The following is a 21253-nucleotide window of genomic DNA, read 5'->3' on the forward strand; positions in this document are numbered from 1 at the left end:
AACGAAATTGTAAAAAAATAAGTAAATAAAAAATAAAAATCGACATATGAGAAAAGATCAAATTATATTTTAGGACTTCGGATATCTAAGCTCATGGAATTAAAATAGAATAACTGACCCCAAAATTACCGATGATTACCAATAAATGTGACTAATTTCTTTCCTGACCTTAGGTAGAAAAATCTTTTCAAGAATATGAGTTTCACCCCAAAATTTCACATTAAATTAAGTCCAAGAATTGTGATCTTGGTTCCGATTATGAATGGTTTCTATATTTTATGTTATCACATTTCAATATTAACATTGTATCTTTCGAATTTTTTTTACAATTTTAGATATTTTAATAAGGAGTGTTGAAGCCGTGAGAAATGACTAAAATTGCCACACACAAAAAATATTACGTACTAAACCTTTAATTTAACGACGTTGAAGGCCGAAATCACAAATAGCCAAATATTCCGAACCAAAAATGCAATTTTCCAACTATACGCCATACGCAAGTCCATAATTGCCATTGTGCTCTTGAAGGCATAATCGCAAGGATTACGATGATCAAATCGATGCTTAGAATTAGAGCTAAAATGGGTCATTTCCACTCAAGTTGCGAGAATAAAAAAATATCCACACAAGCCATATTGATTTGATACCAAACAAAATCAAAAGTTAATTAATGGGCCACTTTTCCAACCAATTTGAACCCTGAAATGACAGATTAAGAGAGAATACAGATTAATGCTTCTATTCTCAAGCTAATTACACAGTATTAAACCACTAATCAATGTAAAAATATAGTGTGTGTGAGTGTGTGTTTTCTAATTACTATACTAATTAATATCATCAAATCACCATTTATAGAGAAGTACAGAGAGGGAACCTTAAAATTTTAGAAAAACATAATGATAAAAGATAGGTTAAATCGAATAGTTAAGAAATTCAGAGATGTCACCTTATTCGTTGTGCATTTTCATGGGTTCACAATTAAGAGACAATACATGGCAAAAGGAGAAATTAAAGACCTAGTGATAGAATTCATTTACAAGGAGTACACAATGAATCCTAACCTTGCTTCATGATCCTATGCTCTGGACGAGGCTTGCATACATTCAAATTACACGACTCAATAAGGCGGAGGGCGTGGTGGGGGAGCCCAAAAGACATCCGGTCCGTTGGGAAGTAAATTTTGGGGTAGGTTATAGAGAGGCATGGATGACGCCGGAGGATTCGTTGCCAAACCATGAGGGGTAGATCCCGAACCACCAAGTGCCCCGGTATTCGCTCCTGACGACATCTCCATTCCTTCTCCGGCGGCCTCATCTTCCATTGGCAACCTCTCATAAGTCGCATTTGTAAAAGTTGCTGCAATAATCATCACCGGGCCCGATGCCATCAAGGCACCTACAACCGTGCCCCCAACCACCTGCCCCTGACCACCAGACAAGTATACCGTCAGCCCACTAGCATTGGGTGGCGAAGGAGCCGGTAAAAACGCTCCAGACAACGAGAGTATCTCGAATCTTCCCTGGAGGGTGATCACTCCAGCTGGAGCAGAAGGCTGGCGTATCGTCACATTTGTAACAATCCCACTACCACTCAAAACTGAAACACCGCAATGGCGCCGCTGCGCGAAGGTCGCAATACTCTCCGAAACATCACTACCGCTGCTCACTTCCAAGACATGGCTACGGAGGGCATTTGGGCTTTCTTTAGAGATAACAATTGGTGGTTTTTGCTTATTCTTCGAACCGGGAGGCCTTCCCCTCGGCCGGCGTCCCGAGCTGGAGGATGGTTCCGAGATTTCAAGATCCCCAGAAGGGTTTAAATCTTCCTCGTTTTCTCCATCATCAGGGTTTTGGTTAGGGTTGCTTCCACTACTATTTGATGCATTCAGAGCTGCATTTTCATCCTCTGCGGTGTTTACTAGGTGAAGAGAGTGACCTTGATGCATCGCCACATTTCCTGCCCACCATCTATTCGCCATCTCCTTTTTCTTCAACAAATTTCTCTAATTCCAAGAAATAATGACGCTAAAGATTTGAACACAATAAACTAAGCTCTTTCTTGTTTCTCTCTCCTAATAACTTCAACAAACAAACAAACAAATTACTCTCGAATGCACCAACAAGCTCTCCTCCGTTACATCGGGGGTAATAGAAAAGAGATATAAATAATATATTGCACCTTTTACCTTTTTTTTCTCCAAAATATTTATTCTATCTAGTTCAAGAATTAGATCCAAGGAAGAGAAATCCCAAAATCTGAACAGATGAAATTCAATTTCTCAGCTCTATTTTTTCTTACAGATTACCCTAGATTTTAACAACAAAACACTAGAAATTCTTCCTTGAGAAAACCCTGATCTATTAACTGCTACAATATTTCATCTGAAAAAGCCAAGAGAGTAGAAACCCACTTGAAATAAGCAAGAAAAATTAGAGATCTACGTTTGGAAAGCAGTAAAATCAAGAACCATTACCAGTTTTCACACATTAAAGTGATCTACAAAAACCTTATTTCCAAGAAAATACGAACATAATTAATTACATACAGTATATTTTCAGTTCCTGAAACGGAAAGATATGCTGTTTGTGGAAGAGGGATTCTTAATACCTTACATGAGATTCAGTTGGTACGGGCTAGGGTTCGAGTCAGGTCCTTTGTACCGACGTTCTCCTCAGTATTTTTGTAGCTTTTCCATTCTCTCTTTCTGAGAACCGGACAGTGGTTTGTACGATAAGATGTTGAATATAAATGAATATGAGCACGAATACTGAGAGAAGTAGGTAAGAAAAAAAAGAAAAGAAAAAGAAAGAACGGGAAACACAGAAAGAAGAAATAGTATAAAACATTTCCTACTGTTTACTGCAGAAATCATCATTATATGTTATAATAATATATTAATGTTATCTAGAAGATGAAAAAAAAAATGAACCATGTGATCGTTTATGTGAGAACTTGAAATTTCAGCAGCTAGCAATATTCAGCCGCAGCTGAAATTTTCATCAAAAGCTAGCAATTTCAGCAGTAACTAATATTTCAGAAGCTGGTATTTTTTCCAACAGATAAAATCCAACGGCAGAAGAGTTCAGTAGTGCGAGATTCCAGCAGACAGCTACTGATTCTGCTTATGACTTGTAACTGAAGTATTTAACATGGAATAAAGACTATTAATGGCGCATCATGACAGATTATGACCATTAATTTGGAGGTTAACAGTTAGAATTTTGCCTATAAATAGCACCCTCAAATATTTGAAATGGTGTTACATAAATCTTGAGTTATCACTTGAAATTTGAGCTAAGAAAGTGCATTTTCGAGCAGTAAAATCCAGTAGCGAGAACAAGTGGATTTCAGACTTCAACCGAAACTCCTAGAAAATTACTATAATCTAAAACTCCTTGCTTGAAAATTTGCGGAAAATTAAAAATTTTCTTTTTAAAAATAAATGGAATGCCTCATTCATAAAAATCAACTGATAACTCAAGTTCAATGTTTAAAATATAGCAGCGGAAGAAAATAAAGTTTGCCAAAAATGACAATTTAAAAATATCCAACGACTGATAAAATTGTTTGCGGAATAAAATAACAAATGCTGGACTGAGGTCCTCGGGTGCCACTACTGCCGACCCAAGCTGGCTCACTGGTCCCCGCCCTCGGCCCTGGCCTCATCAGTACCTACAACAATCAAGTCTAGTGAGCCTAAAGACTCAGCATGAAAATATCGTAGGTAACGATTAAATACTGAAGTAAAATGTGCATGGGATAAAATATCATGTCATGAGGCATACTGAAAGTAACTTGTACTAAATATCTTGAAATCGGTTTGATAATTCCAGTTTTGAAGCAAAGTATATGTATTTTTGATTTCAAATATTTGATTTTGAAGCACTGAAATCTGGTGAACTAATGGTAGAAAAATATATTCTGAAATATTCCTGATTCATGATTACTGATTACTATCATCATGAAATTCACAAACGTGCTCAGTGCTTGCTTGCTAGATTTTAAGTTCTGATTTCTGTTCTGAAACCTGATATTCATGAATATTGATTCGTGTTCTAAAAGTAATATTTTATGTATATTATTTGTATTATTTTTTCTATTAAAAGTGATTTTTGAAAACTGAAGTTATTCACGCTCCAGTTATTGGGTGACAATTATATCACTCATCCACCAAACTAATCTCAGATAAGAACGAGGAAAAAATGTTAGAAGAAAAAGAGCAGAATCAGTTCTAGGGCTGGTGAAGAAGGTTGTTACTTCTCAGTTCGTGTCACGCTTCCGGGTCATGGTTGGTCGACACCGGCGTTGCTATCAAATTTACATTCGAAAACAACAAGTCTCAGAAGTACACGATTCAAAAACCAGTCTTTTATTCATAATACTGAATATTCATTGTCTAATACAAAGTCAAATAATAAAGTTTTACAGCGGAAATATAAAACCTATCAGAATAACGTCTTAACAGATGCAGCGGAAAACATAAACTAAAACTGAAAAATAACATTCTTCTTCACCAGCCCCAGAATTGAGTCTGATCTTCATCTTCTAGCAATTCTTCCTCGTTCTTATCTGACATAGGTTTGGTGGGTGAGTAATATGGTTGCCACTCAGTAAGCGGGGGCGGGAACAACTCCCAGTGTTCAAAAATATTTTTAAACAGAAACAGTAATACGAATAATACAAAGAAATTCTTATTTTCAGAACAGAAATCAGTAATCAGTATTCAGTAGTCAGAAATTAGAAATTTAGCAAATAAGCACTGAGCACGTTCGTGAATTTCATGGCTAAACTGATATCAGTCCTCTATATGTTCTCTTCTCTAAGGGTGAGGCCAGTAATCAGTAGTGTTCAGAATATATATTCGTACCATTAGTTCATTAAGTTTCAGTGCTTCAAAAATCAGAGATCAAAAATACTTAAACCAGGAATTATCAAACTGATTCCAAGATATTTATACATAAGCTCATTTACTGTAATTTGCTAGAAGTTTCGGTTGTTAAAGTCTGGAATCTGCTTGTCTTGCTACTGAATTCTACTGCTCTAAAATAAGCACTCTGTTAACTCAAATTTTCAAGTGATAACTCAAGATTTGTCACTACAAGAAAAACGACTTTCCGCAGCACGTCATCAACAGCGTGTATTAAAAGCACGCTGCGAATACTACTTTTCACGGCGTGCACCCACCTGTGCGCCGTTAATAGTGTTGCACTTGATACTATTAACGGCGTGCATTAAACGAACGCTGCGGATAGTACTATCGACGGCGTGCATATAAAGCCCGCTGCGGATAGTAACTTGATACTATTAACAGCGTGCATTAAAAGCACGCTGCGGTTATTACTATGGACGGCGTGCATTAAACGCACGCTGCGGATAGTGATATTTGCAGCATGCCTTTTTGTGTGCTGTTAATAAATTATATAAACGACAGCACACAATAAACGCACGCCGTTAATAATATTATTAACGACGTGCAAGTTTATGTATGCTGTTAAAAATAAATCGTATTCAGACATTAACGATGTACATTAATCGCACGACGTTAATAGTAATATTTACGGCGTGCATATTATTAGCACGCTGCCAAAAATGAGTTCGAATTTCGATTTAAGGCCACATTTAGCGACGGTTATCTAAAACCGTCGCCGATGCTGCGGAAAAATTGAACGTTTAGCGACGGTTATCGTAAACCGTCGCCGATGCAGTGGAAAATGAATTGCTTCCAGGCCACATTTAGCGACGGCTAACTACAACCGTCGCCGATGTCAATCGGCGACGGTTAATAGATAACCGTCGCTAATAGACACACATCGGCGACAATTTACATACAAACCGTCGCAACAAAGCGCAAATTATCTATTTAAACCCGATCTCCGTTCCATTGTCTTCGACATCACTTAACACTTAAAATTTTTCTCTTGTTATATGATTTTAATTTCGACTTAGATATTTGTTTTTATTTCAATTTTTGGTTAATTTTTTAATTGAATTTTTTATTAAAATATAATAAATTATAAAAGTAATTTTTTTTTAAATTTACGCAAAATTTAGCGACGGCTTTTGGAACCGTCGCGAACGTTTTAACCGTCACATTATTTGAAGACCGTCGCTATAGTAGCGACGGTGTTTAATTTCGGAACCGTCGCTGATTTGCGACGGGTTTAGCGAAAACCGTCGCTAGAATTTTGTTTTTTTATGACTATTAATGGCTTACCCATGCACGTTGCGGAAAGTTGTATGAACAGCGTACATATGCACGCCGTTGATAATAGTATCAACAGCGTGCAATGCACGCCGCGGATAATCCTGAACTTTTAACGGCTTGGAACTTTGCAGCGTGCAATGCGCGCTGCGGAAAGCTTATATGCGCGCTGCGGAAAGCCGTTTTTGTTGTAGTGTGTGTAACACCATTTCAGATATCTGAGGGTGTTATTTATAGGAAATTTTCTGACTGTTAGTCTCCCCATTAATGGTCATAATATGACATTAACAGCCTTTATAACTTTTTAATTGCTTTAGTTACAAGTCATAAGCTGAATCAGTAACTGTCTGCTGGAAGCTCGCGCTACTGAACTCTTCTGCTGCTGGATTCTGTCTGCTGGATTTTGTCTACTGGAAAATACCTTCTTCTAAAACATTAGCTGCTGCTGGAATTGTTAGCTTCTGCTGGAATTTTCCGTTGCTACTTAATATTGCTAGCTGCTGCAAAAATGATAGCTGTTGGAAATTCGGGTTCTCACAGTTCAAATTTATGTTTTTACATCTGTTAAGACATTGTTATGTTTGGTTTTACATTTCCACAGTAAAACTTTAGTTATTTAGTTTGTATCATACAATGATTTATTCAGTATTATGAATAAAAGACTGGTTTCTGAATTTTGTCCTTCTGAGGCTTGTTGTTTTCGAATGTAAATTTGAGAGCAACGCCGATGTCGACCAACCCCGTCCCTGGGGCATGACAATTTACATTTTTTTGTTATGTAATCGATTAATTCACAGCCATATTCTATTAATATGTTTTTTTTTTTCAATTTTAGTTTCTTCTCAACAGAGTATTGAGACATGTCGACAATTTTTGTTACTATCATTAGAATTTTCGATGATAAGTCATAATGTCCTGACGATGTCATCATCGTTAATAAAATTTACAAAAAAAATGATAATTAATAAAATTATAAATTGACCAATAACACAAATCCAAATATAAAAATATGTAAATCACATTTATAAATTTTTTAGTTTCTAAAAATAAGAAATAGTGTGAGTTGTATCAGTATCATTTTTCAGCATATATATAACTGTGAGCATTATTCTTTTACGAATAATTAACCGAAGATTATGGATTCATATATAAAAATAGTAACTGGTTGTATATTTTTTTTACGAATAATTAATCGATGTTTATGGACTACATATAAATTATTAATATTTTTGACGTGAGATAGTCTCACATATTTATATCCGAGAAATGGGTTTATATGGTCCATATCTGGAATGAAAAGAAATATTTTCAATATAAAAATAATATTTTTTTCATAGGTTGGGTTAGATATATAGAGGATGATCAGTCTAACAAAATTAAGTCATGGGATAGTTTTATAGGAGTTTTGTCTTACATAAATAATAAATTTTCCGTAATTATATAGGTCGTTTATTTTTCGCATTGAATAAGAAATTCAATGGAAATAAAAATTAACACAACTTTTCAAGCGTACTCTAATGTAATGATTGTTAATATAAATGATTTGTTATCTTGAAATTAGACTTGTCAAAAAGGACATCGGGCAAGTCCGCAACCCAGAAAAAGCGTCATTTGTGTGAGTTAGAAATTATCAATTCAATCCGTCTATTTGGCCGACCCGTCCTCCAATTTCTAGTTATATTTAACGTGTTGAGTGGGCAGGGCCGTGCCTATTAAGAAGCAAATGAGTCCAATGACTCAGGCTCATCTCTTTTTTAGGGCCCAAAAATGTATAAAAAAAAGAAAAATTATTATATAAAATACTAGTTATTAGATACACTATTATCGATTTATTCCTCAATCTTCCCCAATATTCATCTGCAGACAAGCCTTAATCGACTTTGCGTCGTCTCTAGGTTTGATAGAAAGACCCGTGAGGAGCTGTAAGTCTGATAACAAGGAAGATTTAAACCTTATTTATTCATTCAATCGTGTAGCATAATAACATACCAAAAAAACTTTTGTGAGATTGTCTCAATAATCAATTTTTTATGACGGATCTCCAATTTGAGTTACTCATAAAAAACATTTCTTTTTATGTTAAAAATATGACTTATTATTGTAAATATAAACACGACAGACTTGTCTCACAGATAAAGATCAATGAGACCGTATCACAAGAGACCTACCACATAAAATACAATTCCCACTAATATTTTTTTGGGATAAAATTCCCTCTAATAGATTGTAGAAGTTGTTATTAATGTTTTTCAGGCGGTATTTAAATAATTATCCGTTTGACCTTAACGTACATGATTTTATTCATATTAGCGAATGGGGGCATACGCAACACGTATGTAAATGAACAAATTTTGTTTTTAAGGTATTTGATTTAGTTATGGTATTTTGGCATACAAAAATAAAATACTTTTGGTAGTTTATTAGAATCGGATTTGATAAATAAATAAATAAATGATAGAACACAAGGTAACGACACAGACATTCCTCTAAAAAAAACACAAAAATACCTTCTATGAGTACTATGTTAAAACTATATTATTTACATGACGATGGTCTAACACAAAATACCTTCCGTGAGTATTATGCTAATGTCATTTTTACTAAATGATGCAATTTGACATAATATTTCCATTAAGAACCAAATCTTACAAGAGTATAAAAAGTAATATTTTTTTATGGATGTCCCAAATAAGAGATTTGTCTCACAAAATACGACCCGTGAGACCGTCGCAAACAAATTTTTGTCATTAGCTACAAGCCTACAATAGTTGGTAGCAACATTTTTTATATTTGATCAATTGAGTGGAGGCCAAAAAATCTTGATAGACCTTTAGTCTGGCGAAGACACTTTGTAATCTTGAATTCTTTGAGCTGCATAGAAAAACCAAAATCTCAATATCACTAACCAAATAAATTCTTTGTGCCTCTTGTTTCTTCCCATTGTAAAGAAACCTTTGATCAATTTTCTTGCAAGGAAAGTGCATTTCAATTCAGAAACAAATTTCCATCAAAATACTCACTTCTCCTCTTTGTTATGTAAATCCAAATTAATGCAACTTAATCACCATTACATAGAAATTTTGAATCAGAATATCCGCAAATTAAGAGAATCTAAATTAAATTTAATCACATGAAATAAAATTGCAGAGGATATATATTCAATTTCACCGAAAGACGATGTTGAATCATTTGATGTAAGAATCATCTATTCATCATTTCATAGAAGATGTCAAAAAACACCAATGGGAAATTATTACAAAAAAAAAAAACTCGCAGCAACGTGAAACTCCCAATCAATAATGACCTAATTTGAAAAAAAAAATAAAATTTTTTGAAAACAATACAAGAACAACCTTAATATATCGATATTCTTGAAATTCTCGCCAGTGATTCCAACTACTTTGCCCCCTCGCGGCCTTTGAGGTTCCTGGACCATCTAAACCTCGTGTAGAAATGGGAAATCAACATAAGAAAAAGTGAAACACATATTCACGGGCAAAACTGGAAAATGAATTCTGTCGTTTTGCCCATTAATCGTAGGAGATAAAAAGAGTATTTTTCAAAGATAGAAAATGAAAATTTATTTACGGTGGAACAAAAATTTGAATATATTATCCAATATATCTATATATAAAAGCAGAGTTTTGCTTAAAATAGTAAGTTCTCGTCAAAATAACAATTCTAAAAAAAAGACATAAATATAATGAATCTCGAAATAGGTGTACTGCAATAAATGATAGCTTCAATTATTGTTTGCATTGATTATATCAATTTTTTTATTAATTAAAATTTGAATTTTATTATTTTTATATCAATTTAAATGTAATTTATAAATTATATGTTTTTTATTTTCTTTATTTAAATATATATATATAAAAGCAGAGTTTTGTCAAAACTAGTAATTTTCCTCCAAAATGTCATTTCTTAAAAAGAAATATATATCATGAATATTGAAATATGTGTACTGCGATAAATTATCACTTCAATTATTGCTTGCATTGGTTATATCAATTCATTTAATTCAATTTTGAATTTAATTATTTTTAATATTATTTCAAATGTAATTTATGTGTTATATGTTTTTTTTTATTTTTATTCAAACCAAAACTAAATTCTATTGAAAACATAAACTATATTAAAATTTTTGCATTGATTATATCAATCAATTTATTTAAAAACTGTATAAATAAATTTAAAATAAAAATGATTACAATGTTCAGTATCATTCATGAGATAAATCATTCAAAAATATATTTTGCTATTTTAAGTAATTTCATGTCCAAATTACTTACTAAAAAAGAAATATAATATTTAATTAGTTAATTAAATTTCTAAAAATAAAATCGGTCGGGTATTAAAAGTTATTAGTACAACAATGTTTTCCAATGGACATTAAATTATCGTTTAATAATCATAATTTTTTTTAAATCCCAAATGCATATTATTTCGAGATTATCTTAATTTGAAAGAATTAATGTATTGTAGTTTTATTCCAAAACCATATGTATATTGTATATCTAGAATTGTCTTCTTAAACATTCAAATAAGAGATCACAAGAAAATTAAAATAGATAGATTCAAAAGAGTTTTAATTTCAAGTGGACATTAAATTAACCTCAATAAATATGTATATTACCCTCAATAAAAAAAATTTAGACACCCAATGCATGTAATTCGAGATTTTCATAATTTCAAAGAGTTAATGTATGATATAATTCTGCCAAAACATTCAATGTATAATTTTTAGCCTTTGAGAATTTGAATTTTAAATTATAAATAATGTAATATTGCATATTATATTAAAAACCAATTTTATTCTATTTATCTTACTAAATTTATTTATTCCAAAATTGAATTCTGAAATGACTCATCTTTTCAGCACTATATGTGAGTTGAATCTTTCCAAGATGTAATGTTCGTTTAAATTTATATTTGTTCGTTGTTATGAAGAAATAACGAGAAATTAAGTTTGAAATCTGACTTTCATTATCGAGTAGTAAAAAAATATTATTCTTCTATTTGTACAAAATTTTAATTATTACATATTTACTAATGTGATAATTTTATTCTATTCTACGAAGTTCACGAATACATGATAGTATAAATGACCTGTAATGGAAATGATTAAATCAATTCTAAAGAAATTACGCATCTTATTAGGAGACGCATTATTAAATTTATTGGCATTGTTTTGGAATACATATAGTAAATGTGAATAAAATAACTTTTCTGGTTTATACATAATTTATATATAGTAGCATATTTCATTTTTCTTTAGGAATAATAGGCTGTTGTGTGTATTATGAAGAGTTTTTGTAGATAAAATCACAACTCATTTGGATAAAGATATTGATGAAACAATTATTGTTATCATTCAAATGTGTCAAACACTTGTCATGTCACAAAATTGTTTGTGAACGTGGATTTAGATAGAATTATTGAATTTTAAAAAAAGTATTTCTCATTAATTTTATTGAATTTGATTTAAAAATAATTTTTATCACATATTAAAAAATAATAATATATAGCTTCTTAAAAAATTAAAGAATTAAATTTGTATTAAGGTTGGTGATCGACATGCGCTATATTTAAATTTTTTTGTTAAAATTAGAAAATAAGAGTGTGTTTCATGTGAGACCGTCTCACGGATCTTAATATGTGAGACGGGTCAAATCTATCAATATTCACAATAAAAAGTAATACTCTTAGCATAAAAAGGTAAGAGTGGGTCTCATGTGAGACCGTCTCACGGATCTTAGTCTGTGACGGGTCAACCCTACGCATATTCACAATAAAAAATAATACTATTAGCATAAAAAGTAATATTTTTTCGTAGATGACCCAAATAAGAGATCCATCTCACAAATAAGACTTGTGAGACCGTCTCACACAAGTTTTTGCCAAAATGTAATATTTTTTCATGGATTATCCAAATAAAGACCCGTCTCACAAAATACGATCCGTGAGACCGTCTCACACAATTTTTTGCCTTAAAAATAAAAAACCTGAAATTGGATGAGCACGACTTTAAGAAATTCCATTAATTCCACAACCAGAAACCATAATGTATAGATTATTAATTTTGGTATCCTACAACCAATCTAAGTAATTCGAAATTCCAAACATTAATCCAATTTTTAAATTTCAATAAACCAATATCAGATCACGAATAAAATTGGATGTTTGTGACAAATACAGCATATAACTTTAAGAAGGAACGAAAATGAAGAATAGTTAAACGTGGGTGTTTGTGACAAATTCAACATCTACGAAGAATCTAGCGAAAAGAACATAAATTCATGAAAATTTCTTCATGGAAAACAAGTTAGTGAGAGATTAATGTAAAGCCAAACCATTCCATTGAATATGAAGTTACGATGTACAAACTTCTCTTGGATTATGATTCACTTTAAATAGCCCGCATGGGCTTAGCTCAGTTGGTCAGTAGCAGTGAATCTTAGAACAATGACCAGGGATCGAGTCTCGCGAGCGGCAGTGTGGGAGTTAAATTCCCTCCAATGAGGGGAGCTCCTTGTGCGCGGCGTAGCATAAAGTCTAGCTAATGTGGGGTTGCCTGAGTCACCATGATTTACCTCCTCTCACAATCCTGTCGGACCGGGGGTGAGGGGCGCCTAAGGTGAGCGATTTCACCTTTTCGAACAATGATTCACTTTAAATCATAAATATTCGAGACAACAACAATTGTTAATACAACACAACCATGGTTCGCCGGAACGGCCGTGTTGCGACCGGAACGGCCGTTCCGGAAAGGCCGTTCCAAAGTTCCGAGGTGGGTGGGTAGATGTCTTGTAGCGGCGTTTCGTATACCGAAAACGGCGATATAACGGTGGAAAACGGAGATGCAATGGTGGAACGGAACCGGAACAAAATTCACGACGGTTTTGTCTTGAACCGTCGCTACTAGCGACGGTTTAATGCATGTTAAAACCGTCGCCGATTAAATCGGCATAAAACCGTCGCTAATATAGTGAGGGTGGAGATCAATTTTCTCAACTGAATCCCCAAGAAGAATACACTAATGATTTTGTTCCTCCACGTCGTTCCTCCTGGTATTAGTCTCGATGATATAACATTTATAGGTACCTTTCTATATAAATGTTGGTTTTCATCATCTATATGGCATGTTGTTGGACGTCATGGTCCCGAGTATAGATCTTCAAGTACAGCTGATAGTTCTAATGTGTATCGTGGATTCGAATACTATAATCGTCGTGACGAAACACTATTACAAAATCAGCCATAACATTCTAATGATCTTTCGTCATCTCAATCTAATCAATATCTCTATGGACAATCACGTCAATATCCAAATGTTCGAAATCAATTTAATCTACGAGATAGTGATGAAGAATATAACAATGATTTCGCTCATCCGCGTCACTCTTCATGGTATTAGCTTTGGTATGTTATAATTTTTAGTGTGTATTTTTTATTGTATTATTATTGTAAAATAATTTTGTATTAATATATTAATTTGTAATAATTTCATATATTTTATTTTTTTAGTATGATTTAATTTATATTTAAATTTTTTTACCTATTTTTTGAATTTATTAAATTTTTTATACAACCGTTCCACAACATAACATTGGAACTGGAACAGTAGTTGCCGTTCCAAACACCGCAACCGTTCCGGCGAACCATAAACACCGCCGTTCTCCCTGAAGGAGCCCACGCAGCCACCTGCCCCTGGTTTCTCCAACAGCCGTAGCTAGCCTCTCGAGTTCTCCCACAACAACCATCAAACATGCACGTGTAAAACTGGAAAAGCAACACAAAAGGAATGCAAAACTGACACAGAACAAATTGCGATCATATATGGACAGTCAAAACTGGAAACGAAGAAGAAATTCTTACCTTGATGGGTTTCCAAGTGTATTATGAATAAAACATATTGATGTTGGTTCATAAGAATTGTTATGAATAAAACAGATTGATGTTGGTTTGTAAGAATTGCATCTTTCTGTGGTTATAAAATTAGAGGAAAGAATAGAGATCAAAGGACAATAAAACTTACGGAGTGGAAGTGGTGCCATTGTCGTTGTACATTTTCTTTTTGACATAAAAATTAATATTTCTGATCAGAGGTGGATTTACAGTAGGGCACACAAGGGGTATGCCTCACCACAGCAAATTAAAGAGCATGTATCTCCATGGCAAGACAAGAGTTTCTATACCAATAAACCTTAGGTTCGAATCCTAGGTTTTTCTTCCTTTTTTTATAATTGATTTATTTTTAATTTTTTAATATTTTATTACTTCTAAATGTATAATCTATGAAAAGCCTTTTCAACTATCAGGTGTTGAGTTTGCTGACTCTTCTAGTTTCTACTGTTAATACATAACGGTCATTGTTAACTATGAATATCTTCAAAACTAGGTTTCGGAGCAAAATAGATGATTATTTTCTCTCGTATGTATTGATGATATTTGTTTAAAAAGAAATTATTTAAAATATTTGTATAAATGTTATTACTTGAAGAGTTTGAAAATTTTAAGGAACATCGAATTCTTTTTAGTTAGAATTTTTTTTTAAACGTACAGGTGAGTATAACCGATGAAATTTTAATCTTTATTCTTTTAATAATTTATCTGTATTTTATAAGCGGCCCCCACAGAGTTGAAATTCTAGATCCATCCCTGTTTCTGACCAAAATAAAAAATTTGTGTCACAAAATTAACTCTTAAGATCATCTCACGGCCGTTTTTGTGATAATTTATTATAGGGTGTTGTAGGTTTATAAAATAATAATATAGATAAGTTGGTGGTTTTTTCTTCTTTTTTATAAAAAAAAATTGTAGAGTGGATGCTGCTGATCAGAAATGCAGTAATGACAATTTTTTTAAGGATTTACGTTTACATTTTTAAAGTTTGTAAATGAACAAAAAGACAAAAACCAATATAGTTTCTTTTGTCTTCCAAACAAAATCATTATGATTTATGAAAGGAAAAACATCAAGGTAGTTAGAAATATTTCTACATTGCATGTGAATATGCATTTTTAGAAACCGAACTTTATTGTCAAGTGCTTCTTGGTTCGATGGCATGATCTCTCTAATCTATATAGATCAGAGATGATAGATTCTAGTCTGATATAAATCCCGATCCTTCGACCCGCCGGATCTGACCCCGAAATCAGCGGGTCTTGTTTAGATTAGGTAAATATGTTAATGTGAAAACAAAAATGGTCATGTCTTTGCCATTCAGCATTCAATAAAATAACAGCACTATATATTTCCACTTCATATCCCTTTGCAAATCATGCTTCGATGTACCATTGCAGCACTAGCAATAATTGTAATATATCTTCTAAATAATGCCTAACGCACTTCAGATCATAATGCATTTCCAGTCAGCTACAATTGGCTCTAAAATACCTCTATAAAATACCACAGGATAGACAAGGACTCCGTGCACCAAAACAGAACTAAATCAGATCGAATGGAAACATCATCCAAGTGTTTATACATTTTGGGATTCATTCTGCTCCTCGGGAACACAATTTTCGATGGTGCAAACGCAGCCGGAGAGTGCCCGAGATCGACCCCAGACATGGAACTCCTGAAGCTGATTCCATGCTTATCTGCAGCTCTAGATGCGAATGCCGTGGTTTCTAGGAGTTGTTGTACTCAGGTTCTGAAACTGGGGAAGAATCCCAAGTGTCTTTGTGCTGTAATGTTGTCTAATACCGCAAAGAGCTCGGGCGTTAAGCTTGAAATTGCTATGACCATTCCAAAGAGATGTAATATTGCTGATAGGCCTGTGGGATACAAGTGTGGAGGTTAGCCTATGAATTCTTTCTTCTACTCATTTAGTACTTTTTAAATTCTTCCTACATTATATCAGCATCAGTACTCCGGCAGAAAATGTCAAAAAGCCAAAAAATATCAATTTTTTTTAATTAAAATCAAACTTTGAATACTAAGTGAACCAAAACAAAAAACGAGACAAATCAGACCAAAAAAATCAATTTCCCTATTCTAATTTTAACATCTCACATCAACGTGTCGGGGCAATTCGGAATCGAGTATTAGCGATTGGAATCTACCATATATACATAGTTTTGTCAGTGTCGACGCTCGTCGACTCATGGGGCGTACCGTTATAATAATTGAATTTCAAGTTATCTAGTACTATTAGGCATAGTTTGGTACATGCATGGGATAAGAGAGGGATTGATACATAATCCTCCTTATCCCATGTTTGGTACCTTTTTAAAAAGCTCATGATAATATCATGGCCCTTGATAAATAATTTTTTAGAAGGATAAAATATCCTTAATAGAAGGTGTGATAATTTTAATTTAATAATAAAATACACTACAAATGACTTAATTACCCTCAATTTATAAATGATTTTTTTATAAATCTATGCTAGTAGGTAGAAATTAAAATCAAATAAATATTTTATTTATTTTTATATATTATATAATATGATAATTATATAAATGAATTCGAGATAATTATATAAATAATTTTTATAAATCTCAATAAAATTATTAGTATCACTCGATTAACCTTAAAAATTGATATTTGACTTGAATCGAAAAATCAAGAGCTCAATTATCATATTATATAATATATAAAATTAGGTAAAAATAAATAAATCATGCAAGTATTGTCGTCACATGAACAAATAAAAAATATGAACTCAAGCAACAACTTTGAAATTATAAAATTTATTATGATAAGGTTAATTTTGTCATTACAATCTAATATATAAATTTAATCACTCTTATTAAAATCATACCAAACATTAAATATAATATACTACATCTTATTTATCCTTAACTTATCATTATATTATATATCACAGGTTTATCCTATCATGTGTACCAAACTATGCCTTAAATATATAATTTTAAACCTTATTCTTGTAATGTCCTATCTCACATTTATACAACATGCTCGTGTATGAAAAGTTCTAATCCAAATTTTCTGGATTTAATAGTCTGTTTTCTTGTGTACTTTGCAGATTACATACTGCCTTAAGCTCTGTGGATGAAGAGTGTTGTAAGGGGAATATATCGTGTATCCAAATGGGATGCTTTCTCTGTTTAATCATCTCATTGTACTTTGTGTGTGGCTAATAAAAATTTATATTTCACTTCGAATTAAGTTCTGAAAAAGATTGTATTTTTTCCCGATATATTTCGATATATTAATCGATTTTACGTGATGATGAAAAACGATTTAACATTATTTTTCGAACCGAGGGTAATTGGAAACTAAGGTTTAAAACGTGTAATTCAGTAAATTCGTCAACATTTTGTTGATTAAATATACTTCATATATGTTACATTGTAATTTGTAGCAAAATTTATTAGTAAAAACCATGGTAAAAAAAAAAGAACATTACATTGAAGCGAAACTTTTACAATCATTTTACTGATCCTTGAGTTACGTTAAAATTCCAATCTAGCTTCATCATCACTTTCCCTCTGTTCCTGCAAAATTTCGAATAATATTGGAAATTTCATTTAAATGGTGATAATTACATAAAATTTAAATTTTTTTAAAGGAGGAACAATGGTTTTAGTGGGTAAAAGCGCGTCTTGCAGTAGTTTTTTTGTATGAATTTTTTTCGAGAGGTCTTGGTCTAGTTCTCTTCTCATGTATCGATGCTGGCATGTGTCGCGTGGTTGTTTAAAGATAACGGTTTTAGGCTGTTAAAATTATTTATTAAATAAAAATATTATACATAAAAATAAAAAAAAATAAAAAAATTATCCCGTTCTATCCTGTTTCTGCTGGTCCTGCAAGAAACTTTTTTGTTGAATTACCTGCTATTGTAAAGTAGAACCTTTGCCAAAACCCAAAGAGAAAGCTTAATAATATAGTGATCCTGAAAATATACCCAATATTGAACTTAATTTAGTACATCTCTTACTGCAAAATAATAATAATAATGGTAACAATGATAAGAAAAAAATAAAAAAAATATTTTAAAAAATAAATAAATATGGAAGTTTTTAATATGGATTATTTTCATATTACCCTTCCACCAATTTCCTCTGGAGGCACAGTTAGAATTGCTTTCATTCGGATCAGCATCTCCTCCATCTTTCTTTAGCTGATCAATTATGTACATGGAATATAATCAAAAATATGATATTTTATATTATTTTTATGCATATTTATTAATGCGAATTCGGTGATAATTAACGATGATGATGATAATCAATCAATGTCGAAACCATAATATAAAAATAAAAATCTAGAATCAAACTTGGGGAGGACTAACATTAGGATTCGTTGAAGGATAAAGTTCTTGAGCACCGTAATAGATGGATGAGTTGTAGTAGCAAGGCTCCACTGTATTATTCAAATTATTTCCTTTTGAAATTTTGGAATCTGTTCATGAAACAAAGGAAACACGACAAAGTTACTCCTATAGATTAAATGATTAAAATTGTCAAATATCAAAAGACGTAGGATTAAGACACGATATTTGTATAAATGTCCTCGCGGAATAATTGAGGAATAGTTATCATGGTACTGACTCGTAATGATATAACGTGTTTGTTATCACATCAACAATTTCGATAAAAAAAAAAATTAAGATTGTTAAAAATTGAAATATACTGTATTAAAACTCACTTTTAAAAATATAGAAGACTTTGATTATTTAGTTTCGTGGGATATTTGTCGAATTTTCGAAAAGATTTAGCACACAAGTATTTTAATAAACATGACAATTCTCCACGGAAAACAAAGAATGAAATATTTAATGCATATATTATTATTCTTATAAAAATCAGACAAACCGGTGGTTGAATTCTTGGAGTTACCACGAGCAAGTGGAGGAGTGGATGTCGATGTGTCTTTGCTGGAGATCTGAAATTCAAACATTAAAGTGAAAATAAATTATATATATATATATATATATATATATATATATATATATATATATATATATATATATATATATAAAATTCAAAATTTTCAAAAATATTATCGATAAGTTATAGTTTATTTGATAATCTCAAATTTAAAACGATATTTTATATTTGAGACTCGATTGTGACAAATTTATCCCCAATTCAAAAATATAAAATGAAAAAATCCTCGAAGTCATTTTGACTAGAACTTCAATCAAAGGCACGAGGGCGATTCAAAACAAATTTCTAATCTATTTCAACTCTTGGTTAAAAGAAAGTGTTATAGTGACAAGAAATCAAAATATTCCGTTCTAAAAAAGATTGAAAGATTCCGATAAACACAAACCTTCGAGATACGTAACGTCTAGTTCATCGGTTTTAGTTACCTTTAGAAAAAAAAATCATAAGAAATTTATTACTTTTATATAATTAATGAATAGTTTGTCTCTCTATCTTTCTCTACGAGAACGAGTCAATCCTCAACCATATCTATATTTATAATAATAAGTAATAATTTTGGTATAAAAGTAGTATTTTTTCGTTGGTGACATAAATAGGATATATGTCTCACAAAATTGATTAATGAGACCATCTCACAAAAAAATTTTTGTAATTAATGAAATACTTGTTTCCCATGTCTCATTTTTTAATTTCAAAATCCTATTATATTTTAGTTTTTGAAGTTGTTATATTTCATTGAAAAATAGATTGTGAGAATAATTATATAAATAGACGTTTCACAAAATTTTACGATTAAAGGACTCTTTTAATGATTTAATAACATTAACATTATTAAAATAATTAGTTGTATCCTTTTTATGAACATAAATGCATATATATGTAAGAATATCAAAGTATTAGGTAGTGGATCGGAGAGATAAATTATATTATCTAATTTAATCTAAAATATTTAAAAGAGAACTTATTATAAAACACATACCAGAAATATTAAAAATAATTAAAAAAAACCATCGTGCTTGTATATTATTCTAATTAATTACAAAAAATAAATTTCTAAATTTTTATATAATAATAAAAACAATTCTTACAAGCGTAGATGTGTGTGTAAAAAAAAAAAATTGGCGATGAATTAAATGAAGATGAATGTAATTAGCATACAGTACTGGCTTGTGGAGCAAAGATTGATCCCAAGAGAGGAGATGTCGAAGACTCTTTTGGACCAAACAAGTCCATTGTAAAAGACGAAGATGAGTTCCCCGCTTGCTTTGATTTCTCCATAATAATATATATCGGTATTATTTTATTTTTATTAATTATAAAATAGTAATTTTTATGAATAATAATAATAATAATAAGATGAAGATTTAGGGGAAGGAAGGAAGGAAGTAGGTAGATTTATGTTGTAGAGATATGAAGAAAACGAAATAGTGGCATATATTTATAGGCATGCATGCACCTTTTAACGAAGATATGATATGGTCTAGGGGATGAGAATGTCTCCTTTTCAAGATATAGATCACAAGAATTCTTGAATGCTCATAATATAATTTAAATTTTTTTTGGAGAAAATCGTATTTCTGTCATGTAACTTATACATTTTTTTTAGTTATGTTATCTGTCAATTCATATTATTAAACTGTTAATTTCTATTTTTTTTTTCAATTTTAGTACTTTTTTATCGGGATGCCAAAAACGTAAAACGAATAAATGCGAAAAAATGTATATCATAAAAAAATTTTATGAGCCGATCTCCTATTTGTATTACTCCTGAAAATATTATTTATTATTATAAATATAAGTATGGTTGATATGTATCATAAATAAATATTTGTGTGATCATCTCATAAGAGACCTATCGAATATAAATTAATTGACTAAAACTGTAAGTTGACTAATAACATTATAAAAAATGAAAAACTTTCATATATATAAGACTGTAATTTTTAGTCATAGTGTAACATGCCATCCTCGCGCGTATCTTTGACCTAATAATAAATAAACCAAATATACTCCGGAATTGAAAATTACTCGCTTGTTCGTGGAAATTGGGAAAATTAGGATTTTTGTCACGTATGTTTTTGTTTTTGTAATTTTGGTCCTATATATCGTCAAAATTGAACGTTATTTAAAGTATCTGACAAGTTTTGACATTTTTAGCCATTTTTCATCAATGTTGTTGTGATGTTAC

General features: G+C 31.6%; 3 protein-coding genes and 1 long non-coding RNA gene across 8 annotated transcripts; 1 reads left to right on the forward strand and 3 right to left on the reverse strand.

Annotated features, from left to right (window-relative positions):
* Positions 1–897: 897 nt before the first annotated feature.
* Positions 898–2805, reverse strand: LOC140824515 (AT-hook motif nuclear-localized protein 15-like). Of its 4 annotated transcripts, none has more exons than XM_073186116.1 (2): positions 2613–2805; positions 898–2002 (listed from the first exon to the last, which is right to left on the reverse strand). In XM_073186116.1, exon 2 carries the CDS (start codon positions 1976–1978, stop codon positions 1118–1120), a length of 861 nt encoding a protein of 286 aa, XP_073042217.1. In that variant the 5' UTR covers positions 1979–2002; positions 2613–2805; the 3' UTR covers positions 898–1117. The 4 variants fall into 4 exon arrangements, with proteins under 4 accessions (XP_073042217.1, XP_073042212.1, XP_073042204.1 ...); XM_073186111.1 differs by having other exon boundaries at positions 898–2078; XM_073186103.1 differs by having other exon boundaries at positions 2608–2805.
* Positions 2806–8939: 6134 nt separating this feature from the next.
* Positions 8940–14176, reverse strand: LOC140810717 (uncharacterized). Its single transcript, XR_012113279.1, has 3 exons — positions 14081–14176; positions 9556–9638; positions 8940–9073 (listed from the first exon to the last, which is right to left on the reverse strand). It is a non-coding gene; the product is annotated as an uncharacterized lncRNA (long non-coding RNA).
* Positions 14177–15615: 1439 nt separating this feature from the next.
* LOC140824562 (uncharacterized) lies at positions 15616–17341 on the forward strand. The gene is made up of 2 exons (XM_073186139.1): positions 15616–16005; positions 17199–17341. The coding sequence occupies exons 1-2, from the start codon at positions 15666–15668 to the stop codon at positions 17213–17215; spliced, it is 357 nt and encodes a 118-aa protein (XP_073042240.1). The 5' UTR covers positions 15616–15665; the 3' UTR covers positions 17216–17341.
* Positions 17342–17495: 154 nt separating this feature from the next.
* Positions 17496–20481, reverse strand: LOC140824543 (uncharacterized). Of its 2 annotated transcripts, none has more exons than XM_073186130.1 (6): positions 20224–20481; positions 19015–19060; positions 18468–18577; positions 18221–18296; positions 18007–18068; positions 17496–17670 (listed from the first exon to the last, which is right to left on the reverse strand). In XM_073186130.1, the coding sequence occupies exons 1-5, from the start codon at positions 20341–20343 to the stop codon at positions 18052–18054; spliced, it is 369 nt and encodes a 122-aa protein (XP_073042231.1). In that variant the 5' UTR covers positions 20344–20481; the 3' UTR covers positions 17496–17670; positions 18007–18051. The 2 variants fall into 2 exon arrangements, with proteins under 2 accessions (XP_073042231.1, XP_073042228.1); XM_073186127.1 differs by having other exon boundaries at positions 18991–19060.
* Positions 20482–21253: the final 772 nt, after the last annotated feature.

The sequence above is a fragment of the Primulina eburnea genome, chromosome 1 (genome assembly GCF_022965805.1).
Source record: "Primulina eburnea isolate SZY01 chromosome 1, ASM2296580v1, whole genome shotgun sequence".
Lineage (NCBI taxonomy): Eukaryota > Viridiplantae > Streptophyta > Magnoliopsida > Lamiales > Gesneriaceae > Primulina > Primulina eburnea.

What these genes read in the sequence shown, in the direction of transcription:
- LOC140824515 (XM_073186116.1), bottom strand. Translation starts at nt 1,978, where the DNA reads ATGGCGAATAGATGGTGGGCAGGAAATGTGGCGATGCATCAAGGTCAC.
- LOC140824562 (XM_073186139.1), top strand. Translation starts at nt 15,666, where the DNA reads ATGGAAACATCATCCAAGTGTTTATACATTTTGGGATTCATTCTGCTC.
- LOC140824543 (XM_073186127.1), bottom strand. Translation starts at nt 20,343, where the DNA reads ATGGAGAAATCAAAGCAAGCGGGGAACTCATCTTCGTCTTTTACAATG. An exon ending in TTGCTCCACAAGCCAGTACT is followed by an intron (nt 19,061 to 20,223) that starts GTATGCTAATTA and finishes TTTGAATTTCAG; the next exon opens with ATCTCCAGCAAAGACACATC. An exon ending in ATCCTTCAACGAATCCTAAT is followed by an intron (nt 18,297 to 18,467) that starts GTTAGTCCTCCC and finishes ATAATTGATCAG; the next exon opens with CTAAAGAAAGATGGAGGAGA.